General features: G+C 39.5%; 1 protein-coding gene across 2 annotated transcripts in view; it reads right to left on the bottom strand.

The window, feature by feature from the left end:
- Nucleotides 1-613: 613 nt before the first annotated feature.
- LOC132277309 (uncharacterized) overlaps nt 614-22,467 on the bottom strand; it is a 51,669-nt gene continuing 29,815 nt past the window's right edge. For both annotated transcript variants that reach the window (XM_059779139.1, XM_059779140.1), the window contains exons 16-20: nt 11,684-11,828; nt 11,475-11,567; nt 10,127-10,200; nt 1,559-1,612; nt 614-1,481 (exon numbers count right to left, since the gene is read on the bottom strand). In XM_059779139.1, the coding sequence (XP_059635122.1) occupies nt 1,184-1,481; nt 1,559-1,612; nt 10,127-10,200; nt 11,475-11,567; nt 11,684-11,828 (664 nt within the window). In that variant the 3' untranslated portion in view covers nt 614-1,183. The remainder of the gene's footprint in view (nt 1,482-1,558; nt 1,613-10,126; nt 10,201-11,474; nt 11,568-11,683; nt 11,829-22,467) is intronic.

Below are 22,467 nucleotides of genomic sequence, written 5' to 3'. Positions count from 1 at the left end.
TGCTTCCATTTTCATTTTGTATCACTAGAACGTTTATGCTCTCTCACACCTGCTCCTGGTTCCGTTGCTTCCATTTTTATTTGGTATGACTTAAATTTTTGTTGCTTTTACACTTTCGCGCTCTCGCATTCACTCCTTCACTTATCCAAATGAACCCTAAATTGGATGAATAGATTGAACTTTTTCTTTAATGACTTGATACACAAAAATATGTTTTTTCTCTTGTTCTTTCGGAAGTTACATAGAAAGATGTTATAAGAAGGTTTTGCTATAAATATAGGTGTTACTAGGCTATGCGGGAGAAAGTCCAACAGAAAAAGAAATTTTCAAACATACTTGAATTGGCACAGTCCTTAACTTCGACAACTCTGATGATAACTCGTTAAAACTATCAAATTTAATTCCTCAACAGTCTGTATATCCCAATAAACTACAGTATTACTGATGGAGGACTTGGAAGTCACTTAGAAGTGAATGGTATCCCGGTTTCGTTGGCATTTGACAGCAAATCAGGCGCTAAAAAATTACCCAGCTAATATAACAGTATGGGTTCTGAAACAACCTTCATATCCAGCAAATTTAAGAACATATAAACATATCTCATTTCAAAACATGGAGAAAAAAGAAAACTGATCAATTTTATTTGGTTTTGAAGGCTTCCAAAATGTTGAAAGCAGCCAACTCTGACATCCTTAATTTGTTAGTAATTCTCTAGGCAAATGCCCCCACAAAAATGAAGGTTGCTATTCACATATATGACTATTTCAATCAGGTCAGGATACAGATGTTTCCTTAGAAAATGAACAAATGGCATCACCACCCATCCTACCAGAAGATAACTTTTTGCAATAATGTGAAAATTTGGAATTACAATTGTACCGCAGACAAAATCTTACATGAGCTATAACACAAATCAATACTATCAACAACAATTTCTGCAACAAACTCTGAAGTAGCCAATTTGTTAATTTTGCTGCCGTCTAGGGGATTCAGATTTTCCAGATATAACATTTTGCTCACCCAAATTTTTCGTGTGTATATTTTCCAGATGTAGCATTTGATTCACAAAAGATGTGGAACTGAATCCAGGGCAAGTGGGAATTTCCTCGAGTACCAAAACTTTTGCCAGAGAGTGAAGCACAAGTAATAGAACAGACATGCTAGAGAGTACCGGCCAGGTTGTTCAGTCAGAAAATGGCTGTGAGTCCATGCACAAATGCACTAATTTTCTCTGGTACTGCCCATAGTATTCACCAACTGCAATAACATCTTCATTGTCCGGGTTCAGCCCAGGCATAAGAAACACTTTTTCCTTGATTGAACACCTGAATTCCTCATCCAAATCTAAGCTAGAAACGATTTCAGCAAGGATTTCACGGCAAGCAAGTATGAACATGGCAGCTGTATCTGGTTGCTGTGCCTCACGAAGTGCTGCCAACGCCTCTTGCAATGCCCCAGCTGCGACATACAAAATCAGAGCCCTGCATAGCCATACTTAGCGTCAGAATGCAAAATATAAAAATCTTGGAAATAAAGGTGCAAGAAAAGAAAGTCATACCTGCAGATATTATGCTCAGCTCGAAGGACATGATCAGCCCACCTTTGCAACACCCTGCGGATTGCATTCTTTCAGAACAAGGTCTCGAGACATAGCTACTGAAAAATCTTTGAAACCATTCTTTCGGTAATTATTAAACTATATCAATGCATGCTCAATTAGATTGAATTCTAAAATCTAGATGATATTAAAAAGGGTTAAGTTTTTTTATTTTTTATTTTTTTAAAAAGGTTAAGTGCAAAAAATACCCCTATGATACCAACGGGCCAATGGCCTAGCGAAATCAGGCCCTTACTTCCCAAAAGGAGGTCAAGCGTTCAAGCCTCCATGGAGGCATGAGTGTGCGAGTACCAACTATGAAAAAAAAATAAAAAAATAAAAAATAAAATAAAATAAAATAAAATTATCCCTATAATATCAAGATAGAGCATATATCCCCGTGTGGTAAAAAACATCCCCTAAGTTATGAAAGTGTTCAAATAAGGATTTATCCATTCAAAAAGACTAAAATGACCTTATATCAATATATAATATTAAAAAAATAAAATGAAGTAAAATGACCATTTGGGACAAAATAAACCCACACCATTTGGGACAAGCTTGTTGGAGACGTTTGTGTTTGAAGAATCGTAGAGGTTAGGGTTTCAGAGGCTTAGGAATCGATCGAGATCAAAGTCGTTGCCGGTCGAAAAGTTTTGAGGATTGCAGTCACTTTGCCGGAAAACACCACTATTTTCCTCCGAAACAATGAAGCGCGCAGATTGTAAAGGCAACAATCTCTCCATATTCGTCGTCGTCTTTTCTATATGTTGTCAAGGGCTTATTTGTTATTACTTATATAAAGTTGGGGCTTATGTGTAATTTCTGAAACTTGTTACTATAAATAGAATGTAGTGGAAGGATGAAAGTATTCTTTCATTCTTTCTCTCTTTCCCTATCTCTCTCTCTTTTTTTCTTCTTGTTCTTTATTACTTTTGATTTGATTGTATCTTAAAGTCAACATCGTATTAGAGCATGGTTTGTAAAGCTCTAGGTTTGTAGTTGAAACCTTAGGGCAAATTTGTGTAAAACCTAGTGGGTGTGAAGGGTTTTTGAAGAGATTCCAAGATGGGATTTGTTTGCAGTCTCGATTGATGTTTTTTTGTGTTCGCGGGGTTTTGCAACAGCGGCGTTTTCTTCGTCGTTCGCGATTCTGGTATAGCCTACTTTGTTGCTTTCTAGGATTTGTGTGGTCGCTTTTTTATGCTTCTCAAAAGACGGTAATATTTTTAAGTGAAGTTTGTGTGTTAGAGAGGTGGTTCTCTACATATTTTGTTGTTGTTTTTGTTTATGAGGATTGTATACCCAAAAACTGTTTGATAAAATGTTTTGCTCAGAGGTGACTTCAAAAGAAGCTGGGTCTTCTCCTAGTCTGACTCGAGTATTGGGAGGTAGTAGTGATCACCATCTAGGCCTTTGTATTACGATTGTTAGGCTATATGAGACGAACTATATGGAGCGGGCTTAATCTGCTCGTATGCATATCACTGGTCGTAGGATGATCGACCATATCGAAGGGACTGTCACGTATCCCTCCAAGAGTGATCCTGAATTCAAAGAGTGGAGTGCAAATAATGCACTAGTTATAACGTGGTTGTTGCAGTCGATGCAACCACATATCAGCAAAGGGTTTCTGTTTGTGAAAACAGCTAAAGAGCTATGGACGGCTGTGGAAGAGACGTATTCCTCAGTTGGTAATTTTACAAAACTGTATGAACTCCAACAACAGATTTCAAGATTCAAGCAAGAAGACCAAACTCTTGCTACATATTTCTACACTCTACATGGTAAATGGGAAGAGTTAGATCACTACCAAGACTACATATCTGTGTATGCAGCTGATGTTAAGGCATTTCATGCTATGGTAGAAAGGAATTGAATCTATGAGTTCTTGGGTGGTCTGCATCTGAGATACGAGCATGCCAGGGGTGTTAGGCAGGTATCCAGCCCCTGATTCTGTTAGAGATGTGTTTTCATATATCCAGGCCGAGGAGAGTAGAATGAAGGCTATGTCTGCACCTGTATACATTAACCCTAAGCCAGAAGTACCATTGTCTGAAAGGTATGCTCTTGCCACACAACAATGGAACAAGCCCAATCCTCTAAAAGGAGGGAAACAGGATGACAAAAGCAAGTTGAGGTGTGATCACTGTGGGTGTACGGGCCACACTAGGGAAACATGCTGGAATCTACACGGTCGCCTTATTCTAGCTCCTGCTAATGCGAATGCTAGGCTAAGGCCTGGTCCATTTAAGGGGTTATCTATGGCACATACTGTAGAGCGTGAGACTACTTCTACTGGTCACGCCTCCTCAGGGCCACCGAGTTCTTTGTTTGGGGTTGAACTTGATGCTCTCCGACATCTACTAGCACAACATTCCTCCGTTTTCACCACTAACTTCGCTCAGACAGGTACCTCTCATTCGGCACATCAGGTTTCCACATTATCTGGTGGGCCACCCTAGATTATTTAGGAGCCACTGATCACATGACTGGTATGACATCTAATTTTTCTTCGTACAGTTTATGTTGTGGTAAGGATAAGGTTAGAGTGGCTGATGACACCTTCACCTCCATTGCGGGGAAGGGCACTGTTTCTGCCTCTCCTAATCTTACGTTATCCTCTGTTCTTCATGTCCCAAAGTTTACTAATAACCTCCTTTCTGTCAGTCACATTACAAAATGCTTGAATTGTAGTGTCCATCTCACTGTGTGTTTCAGGACTTGGACACGGGGAAGACGATTGGAAGTGGACATGAGGACAATGGCTTGTATTTGCTGAACGCGAGGCTAACTTCTTATTATGTTGCAAATCAATCTAGTGTTATGAATAGTAATGTCAATAAAGATCTGTTAATGCGATGGCATAATAAACTAGGTCATTTACCTCTTCTTGTTTTGAATCATGTGTTTCCCCAGTTTGCTTCTGTTGAATCTTTTGAGTTAAATTGTGAAACATGCGTTCTTGACAAACAATGTCGTTTTTCTTATCCTACTAGTATTAATAAAAATACAGCTCCTTTGCAGCTTGTTCATTATGATGTGTGGGGTCTTGAATCTACTACTTCGTTACTTGGTTTTCGTTACTTTGTTGTGTTTGTTGATGACTTTAGTTGATATACTTGGCTTTATCTTATGAAAACCAAAGATGAAGTTCATTCTATTTTTAAAACCTTTTATAGGATGGTATGTACTCAGTTTGGTTGTCCCCTCAAAATCCCTTGATCTGATAATGGAGGAGAGTTTATGTATGGTGGTCTTGCCTCCTTTTTTGCTGATAAAGGGATTGTCCATCAAACCTCTTGTGTCGATACACAACAATAGAATGGTGTAACTGAAAGAAAACACAGTCTTATTACGGAGGTGACCCGTTCTCTTCTAATTGGGATGGGAGTGCCTAAAAGTTATTGGGCTGATGCAACCTTAACAGCTACATACCTTATCAAATCGCATGCCTTATAAATGGACCCTAAGGTAATTCGATGACACTGCATTGTTTACTGTCCCTCCGAAAGTGTTTGGTTGTGTTTGTTATGTTCACATTCATCATCACAAGGACAAAATGGACCCTAAGGCAATCCGATGTGTCTTTCTTGGATACGCCGCCACTCAGAAAGGATATCGGTGTTATAACCCTACCACTGGTCGTCGCTTTGTCTCCATGGATGTTACATTCTTTGAGTCTGTTACTTTTTTTTCTACCGCTCGGGATTCCCTACAGGGGGAGACTAATATACAAGTAGACAATCCGTTGTCTATTAAGAGGGAATGCCCCCTTCCTTTGCCTGTTCCCATTCAGGGGGAGCTTCTTACTGAGGTGCCTATGTCTAGTCCTCTTAACACTAATGATTTGCAACAGGAAAAGCAGCCAATTGTCTACATTAGGAGGGCAAAACAAGTTATTGACTCACCCCAGTACCAAAAAGTCTCCCTCGATCCAGGTAATTCCTTAGTTGACATTGATACTCTTGATTCCTTTCCCAATAGCATTCCTGTTGATCTTGATGTCCCTATTGCCTATCGTAAGGGTGTTCGTAGCTTGTACAAAGCATCCCACATCTCAGTTTGTATCCTATGATGCCTTATCTCCAACATATCGTGCTTTCACTTCATGTATCTCCTCTGTATCTGTTCCTTCTAGTGTTTCAGATGCTCTCAATCAAACTCCACGGAAGAAAGCTATGCATAAAGAAATGAAGGCCCTTGAGAAAAATGGTACTTGGGATATTGTTCCATTACCTAGGGGTAAGAAACTAGTAGGCTGCAATCGTGTTTACACGATAAAGTATCATGCAGATGGAACAATTGAGAGATATAAAGCTCGGTTAGTTGCAAAGGGCTTCACTCAGACCTATGGAATTGATTATCTAGAAACATTTGCTCTAGTTGCCAAGATGAACTTTATACGTGTTCTTCTTTCTTTGGCAACTAATTTGAATAGGCCCTTACATCAGCTGGATGTAAAAAATGCTTTCTTTCATGTTAACTTGGAGGAAGAGGTGTATATGACTATGCCACTAGGGTTTAAGCTTGCCAATGGTCATAATTTAGTGTGCAAGCTAAATAAAGCTTTGTATGGGTTAAAGCAGTCGCCACGTGCTTGGTTTGAGAGGTTCAGCACTGCTGTGAAAGAGCAGGGTACACACAGAGTCAGGCAGATCATACTCTCTTCATTAAGAAGCACTAGGGTTGCACCACTGCCCTTATTGTATTTGTTGATGATATTGTTATCACTAGAATTGATCCAGAAGAGATTCGTCGAATGAAGTCATTCTTGGGGACAGAGTTCGACGTTAAAGACCTCGGATCATTGAGATACTTTCTTGGCATCAAGGTGTGCAGATCGAAGAAAGGGGTGTTCATTTCTTAACGAAAGTATGTGTTACATTTGTTGGTTGGAACAGGTAGGCTTGGAGCTAAACCTATTGATATTCCCATTGAGCAGAATCATAGGCTTAATGATGTAGATGGAGACCCATTAGATGATGTGGGAAGATTTCAACGATTGGTTAGGAGACTGATTTACGTATCTCTCACGCACCCGACTATTGCCTACGTTGTTAGTGTGATTAGTTAGTTTATGCATGCTCCACGTACACCTCACCTTGAGGCAGCTCATTGTGTTCTTCGCTACCTCAAGGGTTCACCAGGTAAGGGGATATTGTTTGGCAGTCATGGCCACTTGTGTGCCAAAGCCTATACTGATGCTGATTGGACAGGGTCTGTGACAGATCAACGATCTACTTCAAGATATTGCACATTTATTGGAGGTAATCTTGTTTCATGGCGAAGCAAGAAACAGTCTGTAGTAGCTAGATCTAGTGCAAAGGCTGAGTTCAAATCCATGGCACATGGAGTTTGTGAGTTGTTAAGGCTACGTATGATGTTGGGTGAGTTGGGTTATCCTGTTCGCGAGTCAATTAAGTTGTATTGTGACAACAAGGCTACTATTAGCATTGCTCACAATCCAGTTCAACATGACAGGATAAAACACATTGAAGTCGATTGACACTTCATCAAGGAAAAACTTCGTCTTGGGTTGATTTGTACTCCATACGTCAATACACATGATCAAGTTGCTAATGTTTTGACTAAGGCTGTGGGTAAGACTTGATTGCAAAATATGTTAGTCAAGCTGGGCATGATAGATATCTTTGCACCAACTTGAGGGGGAGTGTTGTTAGGGGCTTATTTATTATTACTTATATAAAGTTGGGGCTTATATGTAATTTCTGAAACTTGTTATTATAAATAGAATGTGGTGGAAGGATGAAAGTATTCGTTCATTCTCTCTCTCTTTCCCCATCTCTCTCTCTTTTTCGCTCATCCGCTTTCTTCTCTTTTTCTTCTTCTTCTTTATTACTTACTCTTGATTTGATTATATCTTAAAGTCAACACTATATTCCTCTTCGGATGCTTCATGTACATTAAAAACGTCAAGTCCATTGCAGAGTTTCCATTTCTTTTTTTTTGAGGCCTAAAGCTCATGAAATTTAAAAAGAACCCTCCAAAAACAACCCTGTTCAAGAAATTCGTCATATTTTCTATATTCCTCTTCGGATGCTTCATGTACAATGAAGACACCGAGTCCATTGCAGAGTTTCCATTTTTGTTGAGGCCTAAAGCTCAAGAAATCCAAAAGAACCCTCCAATACAACAACCGTGTTCAAGAAATTGACAGAAGAGGCGATGAGAACCAAGTTTTGATGAATTAAAGAACTGTAGTGGACATAGGTAGAGGTTTTAGCAGAGACAACCAAGAAAGTGTGAGTTTGAAATAAAGTGTAATGAAAGAGGCTGAGCAGAAGATCAAATTGCCAGTCGTCAACGGCGATGATGAAGACGAAGAAGAGATTGAATTGCCACCGGAAAGCTGTGATCTTTATATAGGGAAGTGGGTGTTTGATAATATGACTCACCCACTGTACCAAGAAAATGAATGTGAGTTTCTCATAGACTCACAGCTCAAGCGACTTGCATGAGGAATGGAAGAAAGGACTCAATGTTCCAGAATTGCAGGTGGCAACCCGGAGATTGTTCATGCCCAAGTAAGAATCTTGATTCTTTTTTTTTGATCAAGTAATAATTGAATAAAAGGAGTTCAAAAGGGGAATGCGTCCCATGTACAAGAGTGGAACCGGGATCTACCCCAAAGAATCCAAAAAAATGATTAAATAATCGGAGGAGGAGCAAGAACTCCTCTTCACATAACTAAAAAGAGAGCGAATAATATGAAGTTTCAGCGTCACCATGGACGACTCATTCCCTTCGAACATTCTGCTATTCCTCTCCTTCTAAATGCATCACCACATGCAATGTGGAACTATCCTCCAATAGTGGCATACACTACTTCTGACACGACAAGTAAGAATCTTGATTCTTGAATTGCCATTTTTTTTTTTCTGCTTTCAATGGGATTTGTGTGCGTGTGTTGTTGATTACGTATATTTTTTGAAGGTTCAAAACTCGAAGATGATGCCATATCTGGCGAGAAAGGGGTTGAAGGAGCAAGCTTGTTCTAAGGAAAAAAAGAAAAAAAAAACAGGAGCAACCTTGAAGGAGCAAACTTGTCAGAAAAAAATTAAGGAGCAAGCATGAATGTTATCTGCAAGCTTCCGTGAGTGAGAGAGAGAGACACAAAGAGAGGTAGAGAGGTGAGAAAGGGTTTAAAATGTGGTATTTAATACATTTGCAAGATGGGCATTTTGGGAATGTTAAAAGGGCGAAACCAGAATACTACATTTACTTTATGTTAAATGTCACAGAAAAGAGGTATATGCACCTTTTTGCAAAATTAGGGGCTGACACCTCATTTTAAAAAGTAGGGGGTGATCGTGCACAACGGTCTGTTGTAGGGGTGTTTTTTGCACTTAACCCTAGTAAAAACTTCTTAGCAGCAGAACCCACGGCACAAGGAAAAAAGTAATGCATATGAATTAAGTCTATCCAAGTTAAGAATTGCCTATGTCTATGCGAACTTAGTCCAGGCAGAGTAACTGTTGTGAGTGCGTATGTGGAACATGACAAGTTATACAGTGTATTTCTCCATGCTAAATCTTTATCCACTATTTTATTGGGAAACAACTTCTTAATATGGAATTAAACTAGAGTGTGGTTGGGGAAAGTGATCAGGAAGGGACCTAAATGTGGAAGAGTCTTCCCCAGTTGGGAAGGATGTACATAATTTCCTTAACCCACAATACGTTTTGGTGTTGGGTACTGTCCAGATTTCAGGTAGCCCTTCTATATGGCAAACTTTTGCGTCGTCTTCCACTCCTTTCCCAGACTTTGCTCAGAATGACGGAGTCAAAACTTATTGGTGCTTTTCCAGGTTCAGGAAAAGCTGATCATCAACTGTTTTTTTAAATGTTACTTGTTATTATCGTTATCATCATAATCATTGTTGTTGCTTGTAGTAGTTGTTGTTCTTCTTATTACTTGAAGAGAAGAGGAAAGGTGATGCAAGTCAAACTAATTTTATTTGACATTTAAAGATGCATAATAGGTGTAGATAATGGGCAAATTATTATTTGACCCCATAAAACGGTGAAACGGTATTAGAAAAAAAAAATCAAACTTTTATTCGAATTTGCAAACTTGAAATAAGATTACTAACAATTGTTTAACCAAGTCTCATAGGATTATACTCAGCTCAGTTATGGGAAAAAAGATTGTCTAAATTGAAGCATCAAATAACAGTAAAAAGGAAAGAGTAAAAGAACAATTAATCAGTGACTAAAATTAGTGCAATAAGATAGGACAAAGATGAGAAATTAGAAAACTGAATATTTAAGCGCAGACATATATAAAATCTGAGACAATTTAGTCTAAAATTAGTGTCTGTGGTCCTGCTGTGCATGTAAAAAATGTGCCTGGGATATTGAACCAATGTGAGTACTTAAACTATCACAGAGACAGACAACAAACCAAATTTTGAAAAGGATAAAAAAAAAAAAAAACTGCATAGTATACATGCAAGATGAAAATCTCAAGGTCGAAGACATTCCATGATTACGAGAAGAAATAAACCTTGCATAATCAGAACCCTTTAAGTGTGTTGCAGCTAAGGTTGCAGCATCTGTCCAGCAGCCAGCATCTTGGAGCTGCGACAGAAGATGAGATAGAAATCAGCATACCAAAATCTCCTGTTTCACATTTGGTGAAAAAGCGACTTAATAAAAACTATGTATCCAAGGTTCTGAAAAAAAAAAGAGAAAAAAAAAACTGTATATCCAAGGCCATAGAAAGCCTCAACTTAATACTCCATATAACCTAGTTGAAGCCTCTATCAACCTCCATCTACCATGCACGTAATGTTCCCCTTCTGCCATGTTCTTACACATGAATCATCAGCAACTACTCTACCCATCCTTTTTATTTTCATCAATAAGAATCAATCAATTAGCCCCGACCCTCCCTACTGGAGCCATGCCAGCATTTCAACCGTTGTTTTCATGGACAATGACTTCAGCACCATAGAGACTACACTGCCATGATCCAGTCAGAGACCCACTTTAACTTACCATAACTTCTTGCCACTCAGCACGTTTTAAACACAAATTCTCTACAAATTAAGACGCATCAAAATTTTCTTAACTCTCAAAGGATACCTTTTCTAATTATTTAACCCCTGCAATTTTCCTAGAAGTCACTCCTTTCATCTAAAAACTCCATACATACATAAGAATTGGTGAAATGATCATACTATCTTTAATTACCTGTCTTGCACTTTCAATTATCTTAATTTCCTGCACTTTAATTCCTTAGCTACTCTTTCTCTTTCATATCTTCCATAATCAATGCTTGGAGGACTTGGTTTGCATTCTCTCTCCATATCAGGGGAGATCGTGTGTTGTTAACAATGGCTTCCAAAAGTAGAACTGTTCCTTAAAAGCTAAGGTAGAAAGCTTATTTAAAGATAAGTTGATTCTATCAACTCCCTCTTGGTGATTAAACAGCTGATAGCAAATCCAAGACTGTGTTCAGTACTAAGCTCTGATACATGCGTTATCCTTTAATGCAAAAATGGCAACCCATATATCAAAAGGCCAATGGAATGGAGAAGAGGTCCTTGAAATGCTGTAAATGTTCTATGAATGTTTTTTTTTCTAAAAAGTAATACCTCTTTAATTGTACGTCCACATCAAAGAAGGCACAATTTAAGTGCTAAAGGCAACCTTTAAGCACCAAAAGTTGCCTCATTTAGGCAACCAGAGAAGATGGTACAGGAATCACTGATAGAAAAGAAAATTCCTAAATTATATGAAACTGATCACTGGCAGCACTTTGATAATAGATTATCAAAAATAAATAAATAAATAAATACATAAATAAAATAATGGATTACAAAGGTATGCTTCAAGAGATAGAACTTGACCTGAGAGCAAGCTTCTTGATACCTCCCAACAGCACAGAGAAGGTGTGTGCCTGAAAAGAATCTGTCTGTCCTGACCATATTGGCTGCAACAACCTAGATGATCATAGAAGATAACCAACAATCAACAAAAAATGAGACAAACTATTCAGATTCTAAGCACAATTATGTTTTGAAGTTGAAACAGAAGCAGTTCAAAAACTATATTTTACCTTAACAGCCAGTTCATGCAAAGACCTTGATACGGCAGATGAAAGAGCAACTGCACGGAGAGCATTTGCATAGAAGAAGGAGCTCTCTGGAGGAGTTGAAAGCAGTAAACTAACGGCAGCTTCTAAGTTCCCAACTGACACAAGCCTGATCATAAATAATATGAAATAAGGCAAATAATGCTTAATAGCATTACTAAATAAATGTTTACTTATCAAAAAAAAAAAAAAAGCATCACTAAATAAATGACATGCTTTGAATTCTTTATATTGAACTTGATTATGATCAACTTCTATGCACAGAGAAGGAATCAAGAAGGAGTGGAAATTTGTGCACAAATAATATTGCTCTACGTCTTGGCCCTCTATTTATTCCATTCCCATCCCACCTCATTTCTCATGGGTGTGTCACCTATTAAATACATTAATTATATATGTCAACTTCCTTTTCTAATATTAATATGACATATAGTGATGGAGAACCGGGCCTGCCCGAGAGGTTGAAGACCACATGGCCCACACGTACTATTGGAGACGTGGGAAAGAAAGATAGAATTAGAATTTTTGTTTATTTATTATTATTATGGGATATTTCAGTAATTTAGGGTTTTATTTATGGTAATAGGTTGATTAGGGTCTTTCTTTGATGTCTATTTATATGTTAGTTCAGACATTGTGAAAGTTAGCTTTGATGATTGATTATTGATTATTATTCAGAATTTATTGGGTTTCTTCTCCCTCAATTTTGATTTCTCCCTCTGAGATTTCGTGGCGACAAAAATCCCAAGCTCTTTGGTTAAAAGAGGGAGAACGTAACACAATTTTTTTTCACAGACTAGCTAATGCTCACAGAAGGAGTAATCACATAGGACGAATTCGGGTGGAAGGTGTGGAGTTGTGGAGGGAGGAAGAGGTGCGTAATGGGATCGTTTCTTTGTTATCAAAAGCTTTACACCGAGCCATTTGATTGGAGACCCAAACTTGACGGTCTCTAGTTTGAGGCTATTTCAGGGTTGGATAGAGATGGGCTTGAGATGCCTTTTACCGAAGATGAAGTTCTAAAGGCTTTGTCAAGTTGTAATGGGGACAAAGCTCCAGGACCTGACGGGTTTACTATGTGTTTTTTGATGGAAAGTTGGGAAGTAGTGAGAAATGAGGTGATAGGTACATTTCAGGAGTTTCATTCTACTGGCATCTTTGAGAAGTCGCTAAATGCCTCATTCATTGCCCTTATTCCTAAGAAGGGAGGCGCTTCTGACATTAAGGATTTTCATCCAATCAGCTTTAGAGATGGCAAATTCCCCATCCCCGCCGGGTCCTCGCCCTGCCCAGCTCCGTTTATAGCGGGGATGGGGACCCTTTTATGTAAACGGGGATGGGGATGGGGGTAAGTTTTGAAAACCTGCCAGCGCCGGGGATGGGGTAAACCCGCCCCGCCCCGATTAAGGGTTAAATTACTAATTATTTTCATATATATACTAAATCTGATTTAGTAATAAATTATTAAATATAAGGGTATATTAGTAATTTAACCTTTAATCGGGACGGGAATAAAGGGTCGGGGGCAGGGGCGGGTATGGGGGTGGTGGTAAAATTTTAAGCAGGGATGGGGATTGAAAAATTCAGCGGGGATGGGGATGGGGATGCGGAATGAGATCCCCACCCCGCCCCATTGCCATCCCTAATCAGCTTAGTGGGTTGTATTTACAACTCATAGCTAAGGTGCTTGCTCTATAAGGATGAGGGAAGTAATGGATAGGATTATCTCGGATTCCCAGAATGCTTTTGTTGGAGCAAGGCAAATTCTTGATTCAGTTCTTATTGCAGGCGAATGTGTGGATTCCAAATTGCGAAGTGGTGTTCCTGGAGTTCTATGCAAACTTGATATTGAGAAAGCGTATGATCATGTGAACTGGAATTTCCTACTTTTTTTGTTACACACAAATAGGGTTTGGAAGAAGATGGAGGAAATGGATTGAGACATGTCTTTCGTCTATCAAGTTCTCAGTTTTTGTGAATGGATCTCCCGTTAGTTTTTTTGGGTGTACTCGGGGTATAAGACAAGGTGATCCTTTGTCGTCTTTCCTTTTTTTTTTAATTGTTATGGAGGGCTTAAGCAGACTTATGTGCAGGGCAGAGGATCTTGGTCTTATTAAGGGCTTCAGGGTGGGAAGAGATTTAGTCCATCAAGTGGAGATCTCTCATTTACTTTTTGCAGACGATAACCTCGTTTTCTGTGATGCTGATGTGTCTCAACTTAGATATTTGAGGTGCATCCTGGCTTATTTTCAGGCGGTTTCCGGGCTAAAGGTAAATGTGACTAAGAGTGTGCTTGTCCCAGTAGGGAATGTTCAGGATATTTCTTCTTTAGCTGCAGTCCTTGGGTGTAGGGTGAGTTCTTTTCCCATTCCTTATTTGGGTTTGCCCTTAGGGGTCTCTTCCAGGAGAGTGGAGAGTTGGGATTCTATGATTGACAGGTATGCGAAGAGATTGGCAAGATGGAAGAAGCAATACTTGTCTAAGGGAGGTAAAGTTACTCTTATTAAGAGCACTCCCCACATATTTCCTATCTATGTTCCAAATTCCGTTTTCATTGCTGATAAGATTGAAAAAATTCAAAGGGATTTCCTTTGGGGCGGAAGGGGAGAAGAATTTAAGTATCACCTCGTCAGATGGGAGCAAGTTTGCAAGCCCATGAAGTTGGGTGGTCTTGGTAATAGAAGATTGGTTCCTTTTAATCAAGCTCTCCTGGGTAAATGGTTGTGGAGATATGGGAGGGAAAGACATTGTCCTTGGCGAAAGTTAGTCTCATGTCGGTATGGGGAAGAGATTGGCGACTGGTCTACCAGACCAGTTTCTCTTGTGGGAGGAGTCGGGGTGTGGAAATCCATTCGGAAGGGATGGGATGTCTTTTCCTCTCATATCAGATTCAAAGTCCGCGATGGCAGATGCTTTCGTTTTTGGGAAGATCTCTGGTGTGGTGATCAGCCATTATCTCGTACATTTCCCAGATTATACAGTATTGCAGCTGACAGACACGCCTACGTAGTTGACTGTTATCGGTTTGATAGTAGTGGGATTACGTGGGATGTGCATTTTCGGCATTCATTTCAGGATTGGGAGTTGGACGAGGTATGTGTCTTTCTGGATCAATTGTATCGGCAGGAGGGAGTTGGCGGAGATTGTAACAACCTGACATGGATTCCATCTTCCCACGGTCGTTTTGATGTAAGATCTTTGTTCTTATGTCTGTCTAATTTTGAAAGCCTGTATTTTCCGTGGAAGACCATATGGCGTTATATGGCTTCAACTAGGGTGGCATTCTTTATATGAACCACTGCATGGGGTACGATACTGAAAATTGATAATTTGAGGAAGAGGGGAAATTGCTTTGTTAATTGGTGTTGCCTATGCAAGCAAGATGGTGAGTGAGTTGATCATATCCTTATGCATTGCCCTTGGCGCGCGACTGTTGGAATCTTATTCTTAAGTTGTTTGGCATGCGTTGGGTAATGTCACGTTCTTTTAAGTAAGGGTGCACATGGTTCGGTGCCTTACGGTTCCGGTCGGAACCGGAACTGGAACCGTTCACAACTGTTCCAAAAAAAGGGAACCGGAACCGAACTATAGAACCGGTTCAGTTCCATGAGAACCGTTATAGTTGATGGCATAGCAACAAGGAGAAGGCAAACAAATTATTTAGAATTTCCCAACAACAAGAGATACCAGAAAAAAGGAAATTTAGCAAACCAAACAAGAATCACCGATGCCACTCATTTTTATTAAAATTTCAAAAACGAAATTTTTGTTCGTTAAAAATGATTAATATTTGAAGCAATTGAAAAAAAAAACCCACAAATCATGTCATTTTTTATGATGCCAGTACGAAGTTTTGGGAAAAAACTTCTTCTATTACGCGGCACAATTGCACCTCATGAAAAGGTAAAGCCTTAGAGAGCAAAATTACTTGGAAGATATCACTGGAGAAGAACTGTCATTAGCATTACATGATATATTAGGCTTTATATCACGACATTCCATCTCACCTTCTCCATGCTGCTCCAACCCAAACCCATGATCACTCAGCCCTCTAGTCTCTGTTTTTTCTTTTGGTACATCTGTACTGATCCCAGCTTTTAACTCAATCTCTGCTGCATAATCTTCCACCCCATCAACTGAAGGAGCCTCACACCCAAGAGCTGATCTATCAGTATCATCTCTCAAACCACTAGAATTTTTATGTTGCAACTCTTCAAATGCTTGATAGATTTCCTATACACTGAAAGATATGGGTTTTGATTTTTTGAACAATTTGAAATGATATGCGGATATGGGTTTTGAACTTTTGATTCTTGCAGACAGATCTGAAATATATGGGTTTTGAACTTCTGATTCTTGTAGATTTTGTAATTTACAGACTTACAGTTGCACAGAGAGAGAGGGCAAGTTCAGAGTCGAGAGAATAGAGATGGAGATTGGAGGCGATTAGGGAGGCTGAGGCTCAAATTTAGGGCAAAAAACTAAAAAAATAGGTGTATATACATATATATATATATACGGTTCCGGTTCTTACTGGTTCCCATGGGCTGGAACCGGAACCGGAACCGAAACCGTGAGAACCGGGAAAAACGGTTCCGGTTCCGGTTCCACGGTTCCGGTTCTTTTGTACACCCCTACTTCTAAGGATTTGATTCATGCTTGGAAAGGATGTCGAGTGAGAAGGGGTGTACGCGATTACTGGAGAATTGTCCCACATTGTGTATGATGGTGCATCTGGAAGGGGAGATATAGTAGAATGTTCGAAGGGAAGGAGTTATCTACAGCGACGCTGAAACTTTATATTATTCGTTCTCTCTTCAATCATGTGAAGAGTAGTTCTTGCTTCTCTTCCGATGATTTAATTATTTTCTTTGATTCTTTGGGGCATTAGCCCCCGGTTCCACTATTATATAAGGGACGCATTCCCCTATTGAACGCCTTTTTTTTTATTTCTTACTTATCAAAAAAAAAAATCTGATTTCTCCCTCTGTGATTCTTCTCTTCTCTCTCATTTTGATTTCTTCCCCTATTATTCTTATTCTATTTCTCTCGCAGTCTCTTTCTTAACCTCTTTCTTATTACTTGAATTTTGTTTTCGAATCGCCCCTACCCGCGGTGCATCAATTGGTATCAGAGCAAAATATTCAAAGTTTAATTATTTCAGCAAAGTTCTTTACAACAATCTCAAACCCATACTACTGTTCATCAACAAGCATAAACCCTAGCACCAGCCCCGTTCAACCCTAGCCGCCATCAATTTCATTTGCAACAAACCGCAGCATTCAAGTTAAACCCTAAGCCCACAGCCCCTCATCCGAAAAACCTTAGTTAAAACCCAAAACCCAATTGTTCACCTACAAACAACATACCCAAAACCCACTGTTATTACTGTCATTTTTATTACCACAGAAAAAGCCATACACCATCTCCTGCAACCCAAACAAAACTCTAATCCATCTCTCAATATCCAAACCAACAGTCACAATCGCAAGAACCAATCACCATACCCATACCCATACCCATACCCATACCCATACTTTGAAACATCCAGCAGCCCAGATTTTAACATCCATACCAGAGTGTTTGTCTTGGCCCAGCAAATTTTCTCCAGCCCAGAATCATATGCAGCACTGTTTGGTCACAAGTGCAGGGATATTCTAGTTTTGGAACCAGTCCAGAACTGCACCATTTTTCAGCAGAAACCAGCCCAGTAAAATACCAGTTCAGCAGGAAAAAAAAAGGGGCAGAAATCTTTATTTCAATTATTGGAGCCATTTTTCATAGCCTTCAACACATTTGGGAGCTACACAGGACTTCAGAAAAGGTACATATTCTTCCATTAAAAATAGCAATTAGTATTTTATCTATTTGATTAGTTTAGAAATTGCAAAAGGTCCTAATTGAATCCATTTGATTCTTGAATCAAATTATTTATTTCTTTTAGTATTATTTTCCTTTTGAGTTCCTTTCTTGCCAAAGGTTTTTTTAAAAAAAATAATATATTTTTCACTGTTTCCACCTTATTTTTACACCTAAATACCTACACCAGTGCATGAATTTTAGCATAATTAATTTCATTGCATTCAGATTTCCTTGTTGTGCATTGCAATATTTATAATTTGATTTTACTTATTTCAATTTGAGTCCTATGTCGGCCTTCCTTAAACTTTGTCCACTAACCTAGCCGAGACGTCTTCATAATGATGTCAGAAAAGAACATCATTTTATGTCCCCAATGGCTGTCTTCTAAGCCAAGCAAGACCAAAATTGTTGAGCACAGACCTAGCAGCCTATCACATGAAAGTCGAACTAATTGGTGTGAATGAAAGGGAAACAAAAACAACATTGAAAATAAATTTGGAACAGCAACTTCTGAAAAATGGAAATAGGCTTTTTCAACCTCCATCCTCAATCAGAATACTCCTTTGGTTGCTTACCAAAACTGATCACTTGCTTTGCAAAGTAAACCAGGACCCATGTGCTTCAATGCAAGCTGCACTCTCTCCAACAATGAAGGTTTTAATTGCTAAAGAATTTTTAAAGCATTCAGATTGTGATGTTAGAGTTGCAGTAGCCTCATGCCTTAGTGAGTTAACAAGGATTACTTCACCAGATTTTCCTTACAATGATGATCAAATGGTAGAAGTATTTCGGATGATTGTATCATCTTTTGAAAATTCATCTGATACATCTAGTCCATCTTATGATAAAAGGGTCAAAATTCTCCACACATTTGCAAATGTCAAGTCATGTTTGGTTATGCTTGATTTGGATTGTAATGAATTAATTGTTGAGATGTTTGAACACTTTTTAAGGGAAATAGGTTATTATCACTCTGATAGTGTCTTTTCATCCATGGAGAAAATTATGACTCTTGTCCTGGATGAATCAGTAGAGCTACTTCGTCCTCTTCTAACTAGTGTTAAGAGGGGAAATCAAACTATTTCACCTCAATCTTACAAGTTAGGAGAAAAAGTTTTGAACAATTGTGCCACAATTCTTAAGTCTTGTCTTTCAAAAGCTCTACCATCCATGGCCCTTTTGTCCATTGATTTTGCTGAAGTAGTCACTTATTGGTCGAGATGTGTATGAAAAGGAGTCTATTGTGTTGGCAAAAGAAGAAAAATTTGCAGTCAAGGCAGCTCCCATTGTCACATCTGAGGTGCCGGATTCGCCACCACCCAAATGCACTAAATTGGATGAAACTAAGGATGTAACATTTTAGGAACATCAAACTAAATTGTCAAACATGAGTGGGGAGCAACACACCATTGCCTTCACCCTAGAATCAAATTCATTTGATGTCCCACCTAACCATACACATTATAGGGAAAATGTTGAACTGAATGGAGCAAATGATGAATTTGCACAAAATAAGGTCACTCAAGATTGTCTTGAAGAGATGATTAAATTTCATGAGTCATCCACCTCCATTGTGTCAAACAAGGATGTCAAGTACAATAGTAATTTCTGGAAGACACTTTGGACATTCTTAGGAACAAATTTGAAGTTTCCTTTTGCATCTTGTCCTTTGAATGATAGAAAAATTGAGGTTGTGAATCAAGGTCTAGGAAAGATGGTTAGTTTTATTATTAGCATGCACCTAGACACTTGGAACTTGTTTTTACCTATCATAGATTATGTTTATACACGTGTGACTAATCAAAGTACTGGTAGTTGTCCTTTGGAGAATATATACAGTTCTTTACCATGTCAGTCCATTGAATATTGTCATTCACCTCCATGCATGTATTCACTTGAGTTTGTTGACTCTTCGTTTAGCTTGTTCATGATTTTTATGCCGATATGCGACAAGAAATTGTCTTAAGTAAAAAGAATTATGAACTCATTGCATATGCTCATCATAGGAATCATGAATTTAATGAAGGAGATTATGCTATAATTTATGCAGTACCTCAACCTTGTCATAAAAACTCCTTCCAGATGAAACATGCCAAAATTGATAGACTTTTCCACATCATTCAAAAATCCGGACCTAATGCATATTTCTTTGACTGGTCTTTGGATATGAGTACTAGTTCAATTTTTGATGTGGAGTATCTGTTACCTAACCGAGGCACCTTTGAGCCTCCAATTTTGTTGGCATGCGTTCCTACAGGCAGCGTTCCATCTTTCTCAGCATCAGCACTGGCACTTCGTCTTCTCAGCTGCTTTGGGATGTCCACAATTACCTTCCAGCTTCAGATTTTACATGGATAGTAGCAAAACAACTTTATTATATTGACTCTTACTTTTTGAAGATATACATTTGCATTTAGTCTCCAGATGAGAGTTCTTCTCAACCAGGAGGGAATGATGGGGAACCGGGCCTGGCCCAAGAGCTTGAAGCCCATATGGCCCACACCTACTATTCAAGACGTGGGAAAGAAAGATAGAATTAGGGCTTTTGCTTTTATAATTATTATTGAATTTTAGGGTTTTTCTTCGATGCCTATTTATATGTTGGTTTAGACATTGTGAAAGACAGCTTCTTTTTTTTTTTTATAAATAAAAAAATTTATAAAAAAACACTCCAAGGGGGAGCGGAACCCAAGAACAATACAAAAAGCCACTCAATCCTTCAAAGAGGCCAAAAAATCAACAATTTCCTCCAAAGATCTATGATCTCCCTAAAACCCAACAAAAAAGAGTGGAAATAATCGAGAATTTAAGCACTGAAATCGACATCACCTTTCCTTGAAAATATCTCCTATTCCTTTCAAGCCAAATGCACCACCATACACAAAGCGATGTAGCCCTCCACACATCCTGACTGTGAGTCCCCACAGGGCAACCTCTCCAAGCCTCAATCAACCCTCTTGTAGATCTAGGCATAACCCAATAAAGCCCAAATAAGCCAAGCATCAAATCCCAACACTCTCTAGCCACATAGCATTGAATGAGAAGGTGATCCACTGATTCCTCATTACGAAGGCAAATAAAACAACGATTGATCACCACTTGGCTTCTCCTTCGCAAATTATCCTGGGTTAGGATCTTACCCATAACCGAAGACCACACAAAGAAAGCCACCTTGAGAGGAGCCTTGGAGCGCCAAACAGACTTCCAAGGAAAACGAACATCAGGATCAAATGAGAGACACTTGAAGAAGGACCTCACCTCAAAACGCCCATGAGAGTTTGCTACCCAAGACCAACAATCTGAATCCTCCTCCACAATCCTTTGGCGATAAAGTAGCTCCAAGAAGCGAATGACCTCCTCGATCTCCCAATCCTGAAAGTGACGCCTGAATCGAACATCCCAAACCAGTCTCCCATTATCAAGATGATAACAGTCGACCACCATGGCCTGCCTATCCGAAGCAATCCTGTAAAGCTGAGGAAAAGCGAGAGCGAGAGGAACATCTCCACACCACACATCCTCCCAGAAGCAAATCCTCCTCCCATCTCTAAGACGAAATCGAATGTGTTTAGAGAATTCATCCCAACCCTTCCGAATCACTTTCCAGACCCCTACCCCCCGAGGATCCCACACTTCCAAGGAACTCCACCCTCCTCTCAATTCCCCAAAACGACACGCCACAACCCTCCTCCAAAGCCAATGTCTCTCCACACCAAATCTCTACAACCATTTCCCGAGAAGGGCCTTATTAAATGGCACCAATCTACAGAGACCGAACCCACCATTCCGAATAGGCCTGCAAACCTGATCCCATCGCACCAAATGGAACTTAAACTCTTCAGCTCTACCTCCCCAAAGAAAATTACGCTGCAACCTCTCAATCCTCTCCGCAACTGAAGAGGGAATTTGAAAAAGAGAGATAAAGTAAGTGGGGAGGCAAGAGAGGGTGCTCTTAATCAGAGTGACCCTGCCGCCCTTGGAAAGATACTGCTTCTTCCAACCCGCTAGCCTTCTTTCAAATCTGTCCACCACTGGGTCCCAAATTCCTACACATCTCGAAGGAGCACCCAGAGGCAAACCTAAGTAAGAAATGGGAAATGACCCAGTCCTACAACCAAGAATGTCACTTAACATCTCAATCTCAGGGACCTCCCCAACCGGCACCAAAACACTCTTGCCCACATTCACCTTAAGGCCGGAGACAACTTGAAACCAAATCAAAACACATCTCAAATATCTAATCTGGGACACATTCGCATCACAAAGAACTAAAATATCATCAGCAAACATCAAATGAGAGATCTCCAACTGAGAAGCAACATCCCTGCCCACCCGGAAGCCCCTCAAAAACCCCAAATCTGAAGCCTTTCTCATCAATCTACTAAGGGCCTCCATCACAAACAAGAACAAGAAGGGAGAGAAAGGATCCCCTTGTCTCAAGCCCCTTGAGCTAGAGAAAAAACCTGAAGGAGCACCATTAACAAGAATCGAAAACCGAGCACTGGAAATGCAAAAGTGAATCCATCTCCTCCACCTATCACCGAACCCCATCCTCTCCATGAGATAGAGAAGGAAGCTCCAACTCACATAGTCATATGCCTTCTCTATGTCCAGCTTACACAGAACACTTGGGACCCCACTACGCAGTCTGGAGTCCACACACTCGCTTGCAATAAGAACTGAATCCAAAATCTGACGACCACCGACAAAAGCATTTTGAGAATCCGAAATGATGCCATCCATAACTTTCCTCAGTCTAGAAGCTAGCACCTTGGCTATCAACTTATAGATACAACCCACCAAACTAATAGGGCGAAAGTCCCTAACATCCAACGCCCCCCCTTTTTTCTGAATAAGGGTAATGAACGTGGCATTCAAGCTTTTCT

This window comes from Cornus florida, unplaced genomic scaffold (genome assembly GCF_030987335.1).
Source record: "Cornus florida cultivar Cherokee Brave unplaced genomic scaffold, ASM3098733v1 CherokeeBrave_3.0.0_Hap2_Chr10, whole genome shotgun sequence".
NCBI classification, from domain to species: Eukaryota; Viridiplantae; Streptophyta; class Magnoliopsida; order Cornales; family Cornaceae; genus Cornus; species Cornus florida.
The sequence above is the reverse complement of the archived record's forward strand: the minus strand, read 5'-3'. Positions and strand labels throughout refer to the sequence as shown.